At 39.1% G+C, this 19,988-nt stretch overlaps 1 protein-coding gene across 1 annotated transcript in view; it reads left to right on the top strand.

The window, feature by feature from the left end:
- The window catches only part of LOC123762850 (trichohyalin), a 188,387-nt gene that overhangs the window by 131,282 nt on the left and 37,117 nt on the right, over positions 1 to 19,988 (top strand). Inside the window, exons 2-8 of the mRNA XM_045749605.2 lie at positions 12,487 to 12,575; positions 13,650 to 13,811; positions 15,967 to 16,098; positions 16,931 to 17,173; positions 17,520 to 17,663; positions 17,901 to 18,097; positions 18,409 to 18,790. Of these exons, the coding sequence (XP_045605561.2) occupies positions 12,487 to 12,575; positions 13,650 to 13,811; positions 15,967 to 16,098; positions 16,931 to 17,173; positions 17,520 to 17,663; positions 17,901 to 18,097; positions 18,409 to 18,790 (1,349 nt within the window). The remainder of the gene's footprint in view (positions 1 to 12,486; positions 12,576 to 13,649; positions 13,812 to 15,966; positions 16,099 to 16,930; positions 17,174 to 17,519; positions 17,664 to 17,900; positions 18,098 to 18,408; positions 18,791 to 19,988) is intronic.

Here is a 19,988-nt window from a genome sequence, read left to right as displayed (position 1 = left end):
CTCCACACCCGACTCACGCTGCCCTCCACACCCGACTCACGCTGCCCTCCACACCCGACTCACGCTGCCCTCCACACCCGACTCGCGCTGCCCTCCACACCCGACTCGCGCTGCCCTCCACACCCGACTCGCGCTGCCCTCCACACCCGACTCACGCTGCCCTCCACACCCGACTCACGCTGCCCTCCACACCCGACTCACGCTGCCCTCCACACCCGACTCACGCTGCCCTCCACACCCGACTCACGCTCGCACTGGCGATTAGGCACTTGTGCCACTATTTGTTCTTTTACGCATTTGTTCCTAAGTGTCAGTAATGTCTACTAACACTCGCTGGAGAACGGGATTTATTGTTGATCTGTCAGTTCGTTATCGTGAGACACGTTGATGTTTGAAGAGACGGGTGGGGGGGTGGGGGTGAGAAGGGGGGTATTAATTGTTGTTATTTTGTTATTAATTGTTATTTCTTTACCGATGCAGTTTGTAAAGTGTACAAATTGGCGAAATTGTTAGTGTATCTTGATCCAGTGTAATTACCTAAGTGTAGTTACAGGATGAGAGCTACGCTCGTGGTGTCCCGTCTTCCCAGCACTCTTTGTCATATAGAATGTACACCTCGTGTACATCGTGAACCTTGCTTGCTTTCAGCAGTCTTGAATGCTATCTGAATCCTGTTCCCAACTCCTGGTTGTGTAAATCCTTTATATCATCCGTGCCGGTGGATGAAATACTTACAGCTAGTTGTTGGAAGTTTCTGACGATTGAAATAGGAACAATAAAGGTCCGCGGAATAAGAGTGAGGTATTGGCAAAATGCTGCCATGCATGTCAAGAAGTGAACGGCATTCACTGATAAGGAAGTTTATAAATTCTGAGATAAGAGACTGTTGAAGTAATTGCGGAGCTATGTACACGTGTATTCACCTAGTTGTATTCACCTAGTTGTGCTTGCGGGGGTTGAGCTCTGCTCTTTCGGCCCGCCTCTCAACTGTCAATCAACTGGTGTACAGGTTCCTGAGCCTACTGGGCTCTATCATATCTACATTTGAAACATGTATGGAGTCAGCCTCCACCACATCACTTCCTAGTGCATTCCATTTACTAACTACTCTGATACTGAAAAAATTCTTTCTAACGTCTCTGTGGCTCATCTGGGTACTAAGTTTCCACCTGTGTCCCCTTGTTCGTGTCCCACCCGTGCTGAAGAGCGAGCTTGTCTTTGACCACCCTGTCAATTCCCCTGTGTGTGTGTGTGTGTGTGTGTGGGTGTGTGTGTGTGTGTGTGTGTGTGTGTGTGTGTGTGTGTGTGTGTGTGTGTGTGTGTGTGTGTGTGTGTGTGTGTGTGTGTGTGTGTGTTTTAAAACGTGTATGAGGTTGGTGGTGTCGTCCCCTTGCCTCGGCAAGAAATATACACACCTTGGAAAGAATAATAAAACTTTCTCATAGTCTTTGTTGTTTGGTGGGTCACGTTCCTGGTGCGTTGTCAAGCTGGCCGCACCAGACGCAGGCCGCCTTGCTGTATTGTTGGTATGTACCACTGTGTGGTATTACGTGTTTGTGAGCGTGTGTATACACATACACACATTGAAGGACTGGGAACAGAGGGTACCGACCGTGACCGATGAAGCTGTCAAGTAGACAGGGTCACTTTGGCCATGATTCCTTGATCAATTTGAATGCACTTGTGACATCTTCAAGTGCATTCAAGGAGGAGGACATTTCCGGTATAGTGAGGTCTAAGGGACACGATAGAGAATCTCCTCCTTCCTCTCCTCCTTATCCTCCTAATCCTCCTTAGGAGAGGATCTAAGGAGGAGCAAATGCAGGCAGAGAGGGAGAATGTTGCATGTTAGGAGGGAGGAGAATGCACGTGCTGAAAGTTGGAGCGGGTTTGCATGTGGAAAAGAATGTATATGCAGCGTATGTGGTGTTTGGCAAAGTGTCATTGGTGAGAGGTAAGAGTGTGTGTGGCGTGTCCTACAGGTTGTCAGACTGATGGATTGTTTGTTATCAACATTCTCAGGCATCGTACTTGCTTGATCATTGATGTCAGACCAATAATATGACGGGATTATAAAACACATAAAGCAGGTTTATATTAATGAAATCTTAATCAGTTGTTTTTCAATGTTTGTGTAAAATTTAATAACAATAAACATAATTAGAAGTAAAGCTGAGAGAGAGAGAGAGAGAGAGAGAGAGAGAGAGAGAGAGAGAGAGAGAGAGAGAGAGAGAGAGAGAGAGAGAGAGAGATATTTGGCTCATTTATAAAATTTAAACCATCACTCACAAGAAAGACAGCCTGACCCTCAAGAAATATAGAGAACAGGAGCTTTCAATTATGGCTTCAGCTATCATGCAGTCACCTATGATATACATATATATATATATATATGTATATATTATATATGTATATATTATATATATATATATATAATATATATATATAATATATATATATAATATATATATATAATATATATATATATATATATATATATATATATATATATATATATATTATTAAATTTGACCGAAAAAGTAAGATTAATAATTCTAACACGAATTTTCTCAATCTTTCGTACATTTCTTTTCACTGTTGGAGGTAAATCAAAAATCAATTCTCCAAAATTCATTTTTATTTCTAGTCTGACGCGACACGAGCGCGTTTCGTAAAACTTATTACATTTTCAAAGACTTTTAGTTTACAAATACACAACTGAATAGAACTTACACATCTCCTGGTTTCGTTTATATCTACAATCAGAGGATACAACTGACGATTTACTATAAAACCAGAAAAACGGCCAGCCTACTCATGAGAAACTCTCCAGACACAAAGCAGAACGCTTTAAAAGAGACCAACGTCGTCTATGCCTTCAAATGCCCACTTGGGGACTGTAAGCTCCAAAAAACCCAGTATATAGGCAAGACAACAACATCTCTTTCTAGGCGTTTAACGATGCATAAACAACAGGGCTCCATTAAGGAACATATAATCTCTTCCACAACCAAACCATCGCCAGAGAAATCCTAGTAAACAACACAGAAATCATCGATAGATACAGCGATAGCAGGCGGCTTGACGTTTGCGAGGCACTACACATTAAGAAGTCAACACCAGCAATCAACAGCCAATTAATGCACAACTACATTCTACCCACCTCAAGACTCCGCTCCAATATAGAAGCATCAAGAAATATGGACCAATAGGCTTTCTACAATCACTTCCATTTCAATACCCATTGTTTCGTGTTCTGTCTTGTGTCGATGAAATTAATACCCTATTAATGCCACCTCTTGTTCTGTCTTGTGTTGATGAAATTAATACCCTATTAATGCCACCTCACCCCATCCACCTCACTCAAATGTAGATATAAACGAAACCAGGAGATGTGTAAGTTCTATTCAGTTGTGTATTTGTAAACTAAAAGTCTTTGAAAATGTAATAAGTTTTACGAAACGCGCTCGTGTCGCGTCAGACTAGAAATAAAAATGAATTTTGGAGAATTGATTTTTGAATTACCTCCAACAGTGAAAAGAAATGTACGAAAGATTGAGAAAATTCGTGTTAGAATTATTAATCTTACTTTTTCGGTCATATTTAATAATATATGTCTACAGGAAAGACTGCTACCAAAATATACTAATATATATATATATATATATATATATATATATATATATATATATATATATATATATATATATATATATATATATATATATATATATATATGTCGTACCTAATAGCCAGAACGCACTTCTATGCCTACTATTCAAGGCCCGATTTGCCTAATAAGCCAAGTTTTCATGAATTAATTGTTTTTCGACTACCTAACCTACCTAACCTAACTTTTTCGGCTACCTAACCTAACCTAACCTATAAAGATAGGTTTGGTTAGGTTAGGTAGGGTTGGTTAGGTTCGGTCATATATCTACGTTATTTTTAACTCCAATAAAAAAAAAAATTGACCTCATACATATTGAAATGGGTAGCTTTATCATTTCATAAGAAAAAAATTAGAGAAAATATATTAATTCATGAAAACTTGGCTTATTAGGCAAATCAGGCCTTGCATAGTAGGCTGAGAAGTGCGTTCTGGCTACTAGGTACGACATATATATATATATATATATATACTATGCATATATATGCATATATATGCATATATACTATGCATATATACTATGTATATATATATATATATATACTATATATATATATATATACTATGCAAGGCCCGATTTGCCTAATAAGCCAAGTTTTCCTGAATTAATATATTTTCTCTATTTTTTTTCTTATGAAATGATAAAGCTAACCATTTCATTATGTATGAGGTAATTTTTTTTTATTGGAGTTAAAATTAACGTAGATATATGACCGAACCTAACCAACCCTACCTAACCTAACCTAACCTAACCTATCTTTATAGGTTAGGTTGGGTTAGGTAGCCGAAAAAGTTTAGTTAGGTTAGGTTAGGTAGGTTAGGTAGTCGAAAAACAACTAATTCATGAAAACTTGGCTTATTAGGCAAATTGGGCCTTGCATAGTAGGCTGAGAAGTGCGTTCTGGCTACTAGGTACGACATATATATATATATATATATATATATATATATATATATATATATATATATATATATATATATATATATATATATATATATGTGTAATGTGTATGTGTATATATATATATATATATATGTATATATATATATATATATATATATGTATGTGTATATATATATATATATATATATATATATATATATACATATATATATATATATATATATATATATATATATATATATATATATATGTCGTACCTAATAGACAGAACCGCATTACTTGGCCTGATGCGATTTTCGTTATTTAAAAAAAAATTAACATTGATTTATATGAATTAATATTATAATATACATAGAACATGAATTACTGACTTACTTATGTTAGGTTATGGTAAGTTAGGCCGGTTAGGTTAGGTTAGGTTAGGTTAGGTTAGGTTAGGTTTGGTCATATTTCTACGTTAGTTTTAACTCGAATTAAAAAAAACATATAAATATATAATATAATGAAAAGCTTTATCATTCCTTAAGAAAATTTGTTTCTTATGGTATGCTACCAATATATATGTGTACATATATATATATATATATATATATATATATATATATATATATATATATATATGCGAAGAAGCCTGAATGGTCCCCAGGCTATATGCAACTGAAAACTCACCCCAGAAGTGACTCGAACCCATACTGCCAGGAGCACCCTGCTGGCGTACAGGATCCCTTACAACACGACCGGACAAAAGAGGATGGTAGCCGAGGCTATTTTCATCCCCTCGCCGGCACTCGGTTGGTAATCTTGGGCACAGTATTTTATCAAATCACCTCATTCTTTGGGGCACACGTGAGGAACACAAATGCGAACAAGCCTGAATGGTCCCCAGGATTTGTTCGTTTGATGCATTACGCTATTGTGAATTCTGTGTGTAACAGAAAGGGTGAGATCAGTGATTCTAGCACGAAATTTATCTATATATCTTGCGTTCTTCACTTGAGAAGGGAGTTGAAAAATGAGCTCTCTCAAGTTAATTTTAGAGTTTTATTGTGGCCTGACCCCAATAAAGATCCTAAGGAATGCGTTTCTTTGATCCTGTAAACATTTTCAAAGGCAGAATGGAAGTGGATACAATTTAGCTGGAGCAGCTCAATATATAAACGAGAGTGAGGTGAAGTAAGTCCTGTTCTTATGATGGCTGGGGCAGTATGCTGGATGAGAGAGAGAGAGGAAGAAGGAGAAGAAGATTCGCGACAGAATCATTCCCCCATCATAAGCAGTAAAGGATCTCTGCACGCTCTCCAGGTCAGCAATTTCTCCAGCTTTAAAAGGGGCTGTCACTGTGCAGCAGTACTCCACTCTAGAGAGCACTAGCGTCTTGAAAAGTATCATCATCGGTATAGCATCTCTAGTGTGAAAGGTTCTTTTTATCCAAACTGTCATTTTTTCTTGCAGTTGTGACGGCTACTTTATTGCGTTCTTTAAATGTAAGGTCTTCCGAAATGAGTACACCCAGATCCTTTACATTGCCTTTTCGTTCTATGCTATGATTTGCCTGAGTTTTGTACGTGGTTTCCGTTTTTATATTTTAATTTTTTCCGTAGCGCATGAGCTGGAACTTATCCTCGTTAAACACCATATTATTTTCTGTGGCCCATAGAAAGACCTGATTTACATCTGATTGGAGGTTTGCCGTGTCCTCTATGTTGCCTACTCTCATGAAAATCCTAGTGTCATCTGGAATGGTGTAAACATTCAAGTTGTGAGAGGCATCAGAAGTGTGTATGGTGTAAACATTGAAATTCTCAATAGACGATGGCCGAGGTATTGAAGTCTTTTATCTTGGTTGACAGTCATTGTATACATGTCTTTTCTTGGTTGACAGTCATTGTATACATGCCTTCCCTTGGTTGACAGTCATTGTATAGATGCCTTCCCATGGTTGACAGTCATTGTATACATGTCTATCCTTGGTTGACAGTCTTCTTTTTACACTTGAGTGGTTGTCATTACACCATTAATTAAACTTGATGCAAAAAAAATTGTAGTTAAGTCAAAGCATCGGACTTGATGTTGGTAAATAAAGCGAAATTAAGAAAGAGTGAGTTAATGGTATGGTTGTGGCGGTGTTGCGTCCCCTTGCTTGCAATACTTGCATCATACCTGACCTTATTTAGGTTGATTCCCTGTCACTTGAATGTTGCAGGTCGTCACGGGTCCCTTACGGTGTGTTGCAGGTCGTCACGGGTCCCTTACGGTGTGTTGCAGGTCGTCACGGGTCCCTTACGGTGTGTTGCAGGTCGTCACGGGTCCCTTACGGTGTGTTGCAGGTCGTCACGGGTCCCTTACGGTGTGTTGCAGGTCGTCACGGGTCCCTTACGGTGTGTTGCAGGTCGTCACGGGTCTCTTACGGCGTGTTGCAGGTCGTCACGGGTCTCTTACGGTGTGTTGCAGGTCGTCACGGGTCCCTTACGGTGTGTTGCAGGTCGTCACGGGTCCCTTACGGTGTGTTGCAGGTCGTCACGGGTCTCTTACGGTGTGTTGCAGGTCGTCACGGGTCCCTTACGGTGTGTTGCAGGTCGTCACGGGTCCCTTACGGTGTGTTGCAGGTCGTCACGGGTCTCTTACGGTGTGTTGCAGGTCGTCACGGGTCCCTTACGGTGTGTTGCAGGTCGTCACGGGTCCCTTACGGTGTGTTGCAGGTCGTCACGGGTCCCTTACGGTGTGTTGCAGGTCGTCACCGGTCCCTTACGGTGTGTTGCAGGTTGTCACGGGTCTCTTACGGTGTGTTGCAGGTCGTCACGGGTCCCTTACGGTGTGTTGCAGGTCGTCACGGGTCCCTTACGGTGTGTTGCAGGTCGTCACCGGTCCCTTACGATGTGTTGCAGGTCGTCACGGGTCCCTTACGGTGTGTTGCAGGTCGTCACGGGTCCCTTACTAACGGTAGTAAGATGCCTAAAGATTTCCCATGAAAATATGGTACATTTATTGATGTAGTGATCGGTTAAATTTGTGAGTAGGATTGTCAGTCTCGGGTAAGAAGGCTTATTATATTTTTCCTACAAGCACTTATATGTAAATAGGATTGGTTATTAAATCTTTGAGTCAAGTTAATAAATATTACTGACACTCATGTCATTCTTGACACAAAATGTTGAGCATCATTTATCAGGAAATATTGACAGTTTTATAAAGTTGGTTATCGTTTAGGAATGAGAGAGCCGGTGGTTGGTTATCATTCAGAGTGAGAGAGCCGGTGGTTGGCTTTCATTCAGAGTGAGAGAGCCCGTGGTTGGCTATTATTATAGGGTGAGAAAGAGTTGGTGGTTGGTTATCATTCAGAGTGAGAGCCCGTGGTTGGCTATTATTATAGGGTGAGAAAGAGTCGGTGGTTGGTTATCATTCAGAGTGAGAGAGCCCGTGGTTGGCTATTATTATAGGATGAGAAAGAGTCGGTGGTTGGTTATCATTCAGAGTGAGAGAGCCCGTGGTTGGCTATTATTATAGGGTGAGAAAGAGTCGGTGGTTGGCTATCATTCAGAGTGAGAGAGTCGGTGGTTGGCTATCATTATAGGGCGAGAAAGAGTCGGTGGTTGGCTATCATTATAGGGCGAGAAAGAGTCGGTGGTTGGCTATCATTATAGGGCGAGAAAGAGTCGGTGGTTGGCTATCATTCAGAGTGAGAGAGCCGGTGGTTGGCTTTCATTCAGAGTGAGAGAGCCGGTGGTTGGCTATCATTCAGAGTGAGAGAGCCGGTGGTTGGCTATCATTATAGGGCGAGAAAGAGTCGGTGGTTGGCTATCATTCAGAGTGAGAGAGCCGGTGGGTTGGCTTTCATTCAGAGTGAGAGAGCCGGTGGTTGGCTATCATTCAGAGTGAGAGAGCCGGTGGTTGGATATCATTATAAGGCGAGAAAGAGTCGGTGGTTGGCTATCATTCAGAGTGAGAGAGCCGGTGGTTGGATATCATTATAAGGCGAGAAAGAGTCGGTGGTTGGCAATAACCAACCCGTTCTCGCACTTTCGTATAGTCAATATTGACTTATTAAATACGTGCATATGTGACATACTAAACATACTAGTTTACCTTGAAAAGCTTCATAGAAAACACCGACCTTACCTAACCTTCTTAGTATGTTAAGCATCTTATTGCTTCGTAATTACAATTATTACTTAACCTATTATAGGTATAGGTTAAGGTATAGGTATAGGTTATCTTATTGCTTCGTAATTACAATTATTACTTAACCTATTATAGGTATAGGTTAAGTAATAATTGTAATTACGAAGCAATAAGATGCTTATCTTAACATACTAAGAAGGTTAGGTAAGGTCGGTGTTTTCTATGAAGCTTTTCAAGGTAAACTAGTATGTTTAGTATGTCACATATGCACGTATTTAATAAGTCAATATTGACTGAAAGAAAGTGCGAGAACGGGTTGCATTATAAGGCGAGAAAGAGTCGGTGGTTGGCTATCATTCAAGGTTGACAGCGCCGGTATAAAAACCATTTAAGGTCTTCACGAGGGTGGGAGCGTAGCACCCTAGCCAGGGAAACATTGTATGTTCCAGCACCCACATCGACCCGTGACAAACGGGTCCTTCCTCTGGTGGTTCTTCCCGCTCTTACTCCAGCACTGTCCCGCCCTTTCCATACGTCTCCCACCGTTACTCAGGGGAAATATGAACATTCACAATAATATGGAAATATGGCACAAATAATAAAAATAATTGAGATAATTAGCCATTGGTAATGTTTATAATAATAATAATAATAATAATAATAATAATAATACAAGTAATACTAAAAATAGATTAAGAGTTTGCTGGGCTGCAATATGTAGCAGAGACCAGAGACTATTTTTGTTCAGGGTTGTATAAATAAATAAATATATAGATAAATAAATAAATAAAATACACTCTGCAGCCTAACCTCTCATATTTACACACTATTCTTTTTACATAGGTGGGCTCAGCAGCAGGTGCTTTTTAATTGTTCTTAGTAGACTTACATGTGTTCTTTTTTTCTATACTAGTTTTTCCCCCGGAACACGACCCGCAGATATATTTATAACCATGTTACCATGAATAGTCTAGTATTGGTGTCCAGTCATACATACACACACACACACACACACACACACACACACACACACACACACACACACACACACACACACACACACACACACACACACACACACACACCATACCTGGGCTCGAACTCCGCTGAAATCGCTTGCAAGACGTTTGGCTACTGCAACAACCTCACAAGGACACACCCTCACTACCCCCTCCTCCCCCCCCCCCCCACTCTCTCTCTCTCTCTCTCTCTCTCTCTCTCTCTCTCTCTCTCTCTCTCTCTCTCTCTCTCTCTCTCTCTCTCTCTCTCTCTCTCTCTCTCTCTCTCTCTCTCTCTCTCTCTCTCCCCCCTCGTGAATGCTTGTGTAAGAAAGCATGTGTTATTAAATTTTACTGAAAGTGTTAGAGCAATTATTGTGGCACAAATCTTGTGTATATTTCACTTGGGAAGGAGGTTGAAAAATTAACTCTTTAAAGCTCTTTTTTTTTAGAATTTAATAGGGGCCTGAAGGGTGTCGGTCAGGGACGCATTTCGCTGAAGCTCTCTTGAACATGTACGAAGGCAAAGGGAAACTAAATAGCCTAGCAGGTTCGGCATTATGTACACTCAGAATAAAATGGGGAGAGGAATAAATAGGTACCCGGTAGTTAGGCAACGGTTAAGGGCTGCGTTCTCCTGGGGAAGGTCGTACTAGCCTATGGAGGGACTACGATACGGAGACTACGATACGAAGACTACGATGGGGAGACTACGATGGGGGGACCACGATGGGGGGACTACGGTGAACCTATAATAGGCTTCCTCTCCCCAACAATGGGAAACAAAACCCATTTCTCCTTGCAAGTATTATACGCGAAGGAAGACGTTTAGAAGTAACTGTGGTAACATAAATGAGGACGGGGGCAGAATGGTTGAAATTATCGTACAGCATTTTTAGCTTTCGAGGACGTAGGTGATGAAGAAGGTAGAGAATGAGAGCCACCATCCTGGGACCAGGATTCATCAGGCATTCACGCAATCACTAACGAAATCTGTACAGCTTTCCTTAATCATGTTGGCTTTGTTTACATAATTTATTACACAATTTACAAGCTTCGAAACTTTACAACCCAAGGATATTTTTGTTATAAACAACCTCGTAATGGTTCGAAGTTCATAAACTGTTTAATAAATGTAAACAGGAACAAATCGACAAAGGGCTGTGATGAGGGTTCGAACCTGCGCACGGGATGTGCGGGATGTTCCCAGGGGCAGCTAGGAACATCCCGTGCTATTGTGTTCGAACCCTCATCACGGTCCTTGTGGATCTGTTCATTTGATATCTCACGCTATTGGGATTTCTATGTGAAATGTAAACAGCTGCCATTTGTTCCCAACATTCAGTCTGTTTCTGTATTATAAAACAGAATTACAAAAGAACATTTTGTCTGTTCTGTATTATGATTCTGTTACGTGAAATGTTGCGTTACAGCTGTGTTACACGAAGTGTTTCATTATGATTGTATTACATGAAGTACTGTAATGTGACTTGTAGTGTGACATATGGTACTTCGTTACTATTGTGTTACATAAAATGCGGCATTACCATTATAACATGAAATGATGCATTATTATTGTGTTACCTCAAGTGTTTCATAACTATTGTGTTAACATATTGACGTGCTGCATTACTAGTGTTACATGACGTGTTGCATTACTATTGTGTTACATGAGGTCTTACATTACTATTGTGTTACATGAGGTCCTACATTACTATTGTGTTACATGAGGTCCTACATTACTATTGTGTTACATGAGGTCTTACATTACTATTGTGTTACATGAGGTCTTACATTACTATTGTGTTACATGAGGTCTTACATTACTATTGTGTTACATGAGGTCTTACATTACTATTGTGTTACATGAGGTCCTACATTACTATTGTGTTACATGAGGTCCTACATTACTGTTGTGTTACATGACGTGCTGCATTACTAGTGTTACATGAGGTCTTACAGTACTATTGTGTTACATGAGGTCCTACATTACTATTGTGTTACATGAGGTCCTACATTACTATTGTGTTACATGAGGTCCTACATTACTATTGTGTTACATGAAGTCTTACATTACTATTGTGTTACATGAGGTCTTACATTACTATTGTGTTACATGAGGTCCTACATTACTATTGTGTTACATGAAGTCTTACATTACTATTGTGTTACATGAGGTCTTACATTACTATTGTGTTACATGAGGTCTTACATTACTATTGTGTTACATGAGGTCTTACATTACTATTGTGTTACATGAGGTCTTACATTACTATTGTGTTACATGAGGTTCTACATTACTATTGTGTTACATGAGGTCTTACATTACTATTGTGTTACATGAGGTCCTACATTACTATTGTGTTACATGAGGTCTTACATTACTATTGTGTTACATGAGGTCTTACATTACTATTGTGTTACATGAGGTCTTACATTACTATTGTGTTACATGAGGTCTTACATTACTATTGTGTTACATGAGGTTCTACATTACTATTGTGTTACATGAGGTCTTACATTACTATTGTGTTACATGAGGTCCTACATTACTATTGTGTTACATGAGGTCTTACATTACTATTGTGTTACATGAGGTCTTACATTACTATTGTGTTACATGAGGTCTTACATTACTATTGTGTTACATGAGGTTCTACATTACTATTGTGTTACATGAGGTCTTACATTACTGTTGTGTTACATGAAGTGCTGCCAAACGACTTTGCTATATATTGTATTTTACGTAATGGAAAGTGATATGTATTATAAGCGAACTATTTGTTTCGTTGCAGATATCCAGTCATGGTGGGAGCTACCGAGTATTGCACACTTTTGCTCACTCTTCAGGGCTGCCTTCGATCTTCTTGACTTTGATATCGAGGTGAGTCTTTACACACAAGGGGCATAACAGGCCAACTTCTTACAGTGTTCAAAAGAGAACTTGATAAACACCCTCAGAAGACAGAGACCTGATCAACCAGGCTGTGAGTCAATACGTCAGGCTTCGAGCTGCCTAGTTGACCAAACCACTAATCAGGAGGCCTGGTCAAAGACCGGATCTCGGGGGACTTTGATCTTCGAACTCATCGACAGGTAAACAAAAGCCGCTTTTGAGGCCTGCGCGCCCGCGCTCCCAACCCCGTCATGTGGGTACATACTCATTGTTGTAAAGTGAGAGTACCTATAACGACGGTGGATGGAATATGCAAAATATGAACTTGCACCCAAGTAACCAGCCCCATATTATTTTGTAGAGAGCCATAGAAAAAAAGGCAGAAACCAACCTTTCTTTGCCTAGGCCTAAGATTACATTTCAGACCTAAGAGTGCTTATTTAGGCTTTGGACTAGTTAAGTTATGTTAGGTTTATGTGATCTCGCTCGCCCATAAACCTCCCTCGCGTGCGTGCACTCACTCACTCACTCACTCACTCACTCACTCACTCACTCACTCACTCACTCACTCACTCACTCACTCACTCACTCACTCACACTCTCTCTCTCTCTTTCATACAGAATATATGACTCGGAAAAAGGGGTGGGAACGCCATGACATTATCAAAATGTCTTCAGGGGTTTTAAAGGTTAAATACGATGAGTAGAATTTTTATTAAATTTTACATGATCAGCACACAATGTTTTACAATATACAGTATTAACAAAAATATTGTGAGTCACAATGTAAGAGCAAGAATCGTCTTGGGGTTTGCTATGGCACCATGCTTCATGGTACTCATTTCAGTGATGCCAATCAGAACCTACCAATGTTGGGCACTTACCTCACATCGTCACCAGGCAAAATTGGGTGAGGCTAGCCCATAGCCCCTGGCCTTCAACCTTGGAGAGACAGACAAGCAGACCTTCCACTTTATAGATATACAGTACTGTACTCTAGAATATCATAATTTGTGCATTGTTAGAAAATATTAAATATATTAAATATGTATTGTGTTACAGGAGCTAGAGGAGGCACTACTCACCGATGGCTTGGACGACACCGGGAGCCCACTGTTGGTGGAGCTGACAGTACGCTTGGTGCAGGGCTGCCTACCTGGCAAGACAGTCAATGCTACCAATTACCAGAGTTATTTAAGGAAGCTCTTCAAACACAAATGTCAGGTAACTTATTATTCTTCATTTCTTCTAAGGCTCTTGCTGTTAAGATAACATATTGGCACCCTGTTTTAACTATATGACAGGATACAGAGTGGATACAAGTCATATCATACACAAGACACTTTGCTAATAGATTTTAAATGCTACCTAACCCAGCCCAACCCATCCCAGTCAAGCCTAATACAGCCTAACAAACAAATACATCATAGCATAATAATATACTGTATACTGTACTGTCAAAAAAAAGGAACTTTGGCGAAATGCCTGTGTGCGATTTGACCAAACCCCAAACAGAGTTTGTATCAAACGCAGATAAGGTGTCGAGACTTGCTGAGTCGACAGTCGAGTCACATGGTCGATGGTGTCATGAGGGATGATTCCAAGACTTTCTGGGACATGGTTTCAGACTTATGGGACACCCTGAATGTTTTGTAGATTATTAAAAAAGCCGCTGCAATAGCTCTCTGAAACTTTCTGGTAATATGGATCATTACTTTTGGCATGTGTCAAGGTCCTAACATCATGTGGACAAACATTTAAGAAAGCTGCATAACTGAGAGTTTGGGAAGTTTTGTTATTTGTGTTCCAACTTATAGTTCTTGTGTACACAAAAATGTACATGAATACTATTGGTACCAGTATATAATAATTATAATTAGATCAGGGAGGCTCTTGCACATAATTTCACATTCTATATGATAAATTTAAAATATATTTTTGTGTCTGATGAATTATTCATAATTCTGACAAAGATTAATCTTCACAAGTAGGGGTAATTTAATTATGTATATGCATCATTTTTTTGGGTGGGGAGGGTGGAGTTTTGATGTTTTAAAACTTGCCACCTGGGATAAGTTTAGCAGATGGCCCCCCATATCTAATATGATTCTCAAGTTCTTTACTGGATATACAGTACTTGACATGAGAGAACTACCAAAACTGTAAATCTGAATACATTTGCTAATTACCATTAGACATAGAAGGATCTTTGTTCATTGCATTGCACCACATGTGGCATTACTATATATGCCAGCCTTTACCTGTTACTTCTGTGTTGCTGCCGGTGCTTTTATAGGCGAGGGAGGAATGTTGTAACAGTGTTTTTTTTTTCGGATCAATTTCGAGCATGAGTCAACTGAAACCTACTACTGTATGTAACAGTGCCCTAAGGTGAGGCATTGTGCCCCAAGGAGAGGCATTGTGCCCCAAGGTGAGGCATTGTGCCCCAAGGTGAGGCATTGTGCCCCAAGGTGAGGCATTGTGCCCCAAGGTGAGGCATTGTGCCCCAAGGTGAGGCATTGTGCTCAAGATGTTACATTATGCCAAAAGGTGTTACATTATGCCCCAAGGTGATACATTGTGCCCAAGGTGATATGTTATGCAATATTTTACATGCAATATTTGAATTAAAAACTTCAAGATGGTGCTTTTCTAACTAGTGTTGACAGGCTTACTCAGACCAAGACATGATTCCCAGTTATTATAGTGTCAGGAGTGGGGGATTGTTTGCATTGGTAGTGGGGGTGACAGAGGTGGTGGTGGGTTGGTCCATTGCACGCTGCAGGTTACGACACTTCCTGCAATCACTGTCACGTCCTCCATAAAATATCTTGAACACTTCCACTTGGGGGACGACGACGTTTGTAACCCTTTCCACCATTGCCCACAGGATGGGTATGGGGTGCATAATAAAGAGAGAAATTAAATTGTATATATACTCTGTACTGTATTAATGTGTTATTATCTGGCCTTAATCTGATATGTTTTCCCCTCCATGTATTCACATACAAACCTTTCAGTTCTCATTCTCAGGTGACTGCACTGACCACTACACAAAAAATATTTTATATATCACACGCAGAGATCACACTAACGTGATGCATCAAATGAACAAATCCACAAGGGCCGTGACGAGGATTCGAACCTGCGTCCGGGAGCATCCCAGACACTGCCTTAATCGACTGAGATATGACAGGGTAAAAGGGTTGAAACCGAAGTTCTACTGAACTTACTGGATCCCGTAGGTTTCAACCCTTTTACCCTGTCGTAGCTCAGTCGATTAAGGCAGTGTCTGGGATGCTCCCGGACGCAGGTTCGAATCCTCGTCACGGCCCTTGTGGATTTGTTTATTTTATATATATTTTTTTTATTATTTCAGGAGGATCCTACTAGAGAAAATTTATTTGTTGAGGGGGATATGCGATGGCTCCCGCTTAGACGAAAAGTAGAAATTCTTCATGCTATCTGTGACTTCAGACTAGAAGCTGAAGATGTTCTTGATCTCTTAAAAGTAAGTCCTTTTTTACCATCACTGTTCAGTAGTACAGTATATAAGGGATGATTTCTGTTTTTAAAAAATAGTTTTGAAATTTATTGCCTTAGTAAGTCATTGATGTCCATTAAGGTTTGTTCGAACAATATTTGCAATATTTTATTCTTCACTACACCAGTGTAAACTTAATGTACTTGTTTAAGTCTTCTTATGAGCTATGCTTATTTCACATCATATCTTCAATCTTCTGAAAATAGAACCTATTGTCAAAATAGAAAAATGTGCATAAAAGCATAGAATTTATAGCAAAAATTTATTATTTTAATATAGGGAGTTCCAAATTTTGGACAATTTGCTCAGTACTTGTAACCAAATTTTCCATATGTGTTTTGCAATAAAGGTAGTTAGGTTCATTAACCTACAAAAATCAACTTTTGAGAACAATATACATGGACAAATAAATATATAGACTGAATACAGTACACACTGTTTTTACTTGGTAAATGAAGGTTATTAAGGCAAACAGCTCACTGAACAGTCTGAATCAAGCACATAGTAATATTCACACACCCATTACTGCTGTATTAGTAATGTAGACTGCTGGTTGTAAGTACTAGTAGGCAACACCATGGTGAAACCTAACTACAACAGATGTATTTGCATTGAACAGCCATTTACAGCTGTGGGTGAGATTAAGTCAGTTGCTTGTTTGTACGTCAAATGTTTATAAGATGGAAATTCCTGTATTCCTAGAGCTGCAATGAATTTGAATGATCTAATGGTAGACTTAAGTTACAAGATACAGTAATTGCAGTGACATTTATTGCAAACAAATGAATTTTATTTTCAGAATTTAGAATCCGACAGTTTACGGGTGGAGCCTCTTGGGTACGATGATAGTGGCTCTACTTACTGGTATTTTTATGGCACCCGCCTCTATAGGGAAGACCATTCATTATACCACCCTCACAGACGGAAACCAAAGGATAAAGACAAAGAAAAAGAAGATAAAAGAAAAAAGAAACGAAAGAAAAAAGGCCATAAAAATGAGGAGACTGACGAGGAAGCAGATATACCAAAGCCTGTTTGGCAGGTAAGGCTATATTATATAAATAGTCATTGAAGTGTAATGCATAGTTTGCTATCTAAATTCTGATATACTGTAGCTTGCCTAATATTTTATTTAGAATTTGGATTCACCTTGCAGGCAAATGTGTTATGAAGTTCGATGATAATGCCTCATATGTTACTTCGCTCATAGTTTAACATACTTCAATCCTTGATTCCAGCATAAAGATTTTCCAGATATCATTTGGATGTAAAACTCATGTTGTAATTAATCCGGTTTTTATATATGTGATTTTAGTACTATGCATAATTCTTTTTTTTTTTTACTTAAAGTATAGCATGATAAATAAATAAACTCAACAATCTTTCAGGTTCAATGCTTTTCTGAGGAGGATTGGAACATTCTCGCAGAAAAGTTTGAAGATTGTGCGTCCAAACTGGAACGTAGTTTGTTACAGACTCTCCGTGAGGACTTCCTTCCAGAGATTCCACGGCTCTTCCAGGAAAAAGAGAAGGTTGTTCTGGCTTTGCAACAATATATGGATTAGTTTCCAGTATTAAGCCTAAGATTACTATTGTAGTGATGTAAGACTATTATTTATGATTTTCAATTGCTATCATAGAGAAGTGTGTAAGTAGAGTATTAAAACTTACACAAAATGTTTATTGGCATTGTAATGTCTTATCTTTTTTATGTTTTAATTGCTGGAATCTAGTTAAGTATATTTTGAAATATTGTTTTGTATTAACAGATTCAGAGAAAGCGTATGATGGAATTTGCTCCCAGAAGATCTTCTGGACGGGTACAAAAATTGAAAGAGAAAAAAGAGGAGGAGGAGAAGAAGATGGCAATAGAAATTGTAGAACAGGAAAAGAGAAGACAATTAGAGGAAGATAAAAGAAAGAAAAAAAAAGAAGAAGAATTGGTTGCAGCGGAAAAAGTTGAAAAGTTAGTGTACTGTGAGAGCAATATGTATTATTTGTTAATAACATATTAAATAGCATACTATTTAGTGAAAGAATACATGTAAAGTATGGGTAAAAAAAAATAAAAAGAGTAAAGTATTTTCAACAAAGATTATTGAAATGGCTAGATGTGATATGTTCATATTATGAGGATGAACCTTGTTAAGAAGTTCATAATAACACATATATCATTCCGTTATTCTGTTTTGTGTGTGTGCTGTATGCTACTTAGATTATCAAAGGAACATAAGCTGCTATTTTATCAAATATATACAAACATATTACTTTCCACAGGAAAAACATTCGTGAAGTTTTGAAAGAAGAGATAATTCAGGAAAAAGCAACCCCAGTCAAACTTAACAAATCTCCACGAGAAAGAAAAAGAAGTGAAGGCCATGACTTTAGAGTAAGAGATAAGGTGGACAAAAAAGTGGAAGTGATTGAGATCAATGACGCATCTGATCATAATGAGGATGTTTGGGAGGAACCAGTCAGAAAAGCTAGAATGGGGAGGCCAAGAAAAATAAGTACTGAAGAGTCCGAGGAAAAGGTTAAAAGTGGACGAGGAAGAAAGCCAGGTCGTGGGAGAAAACCAGGAAGGAAGCCTGGATCACAAAGACAGGTTTCAAAAGAGGAAGCGACAGATGAGGAGGTTGATGAGAGTACCAAGCCACAGGTGAGACTCATTTCTTATTGTGTATGAGAGAAGACATAGTCATTATGCACAAATATAAGATAGATAAGATAAGATAATGTTTATTCAGGTAAAAGTACATACTGTACATTCAAAATGAGTTACAAACATAATGTTGGATTTCTAGATAGAACTAGTACATACTATGCCTAAAGCCACTAATATGCACAGTGTTTCGAACAATTATATCACCATTATAAGAGAGCAGGAAATAGCGTGAGAAATAAGTGGGAATGGAGAAGAGATGAAAGTGGTTGAGCATTTAAATTGCCTGGGTGTACAATTGACAAAAAAAAGGAGGAAGTTGTGAAAAAGAAGTTGAGCATATAGAGCCGGAGAAGGAGAGTGGCTGGTGCACAGAAATGCATATGGCATTTTCTGAGTAGCACCGCGCACCTGGTCATATAAAGCAAATGGAGATGTGCTGTATATGACTTGCTATGGATGATTGCTGAAGTGTGGAAGAGCTTGCTTATTTTTTATATTACACATCTTGAATAATATAATGAATGGACAAGGAATTTTATTAATGTTTTATTTCTTAATATCTGTAACCCTTTACTATATTCATAATTATAATGCAGTGTATGTAAATACAGTAATATACTGTACTGTACAAAACTATACGTGGTGCAGGGTAAATGGTGGAAGGGTAGAAAAAGTATTATTTGACTACAGAATATGGTTCTGGAGAAGGGAAGGGAACTATCAGGAGAAAGTGCCAAGCCATTATGACTATATAGCACTGGGAAGGGATCAGGATAAGGATTAGGGATGGGATGGGGGGAAGAAATAGTGCCCAACCACTTGGACGGTCGGGAATTGAACGCCGACCTGCATGAAGCGAGACAGTCACTCTACCGTCCAGCCCAAGGGCTTAGTTCTGGAGAGAGATGCATGTTTAAGTACTGTACTGTGTGCGTACCTGGAGCATACCTGGAGAAGGTCTCGGGGGTTTTTCTACTCGCCGAGCCCGGTCTGAGGCCAGGCTCAACCTGTGCATATGATATGATAGCAACAAGAAGAATGAATATCTGGGAGTTTGAGGACATAAAAGTGCCATGTAAAATAAAATTGAATTGTAAAGGCATGATGGTATTTGTCCTGAATTCAAGAGGGAAAAATAATAAAATTTAAGAAATTTAGAGAAATAAAAGTGACAAATAATACATAGAGTTAG

Source organism: Procambarus clarkii, chromosome 5 (assembly GCF_040958095.1).
Source record: "Procambarus clarkii isolate CNS0578487 chromosome 5, FALCON_Pclarkii_2.0, whole genome shotgun sequence".
Lineage (NCBI taxonomy): Eukaryota > Metazoa > Arthropoda > Malacostraca > Decapoda > Cambaridae > Procambarus > Procambarus clarkii.
Note: the sequence above shows the minus strand (reverse complement) of the source record. Positions and strands in the feature narration are given on the sequence as shown.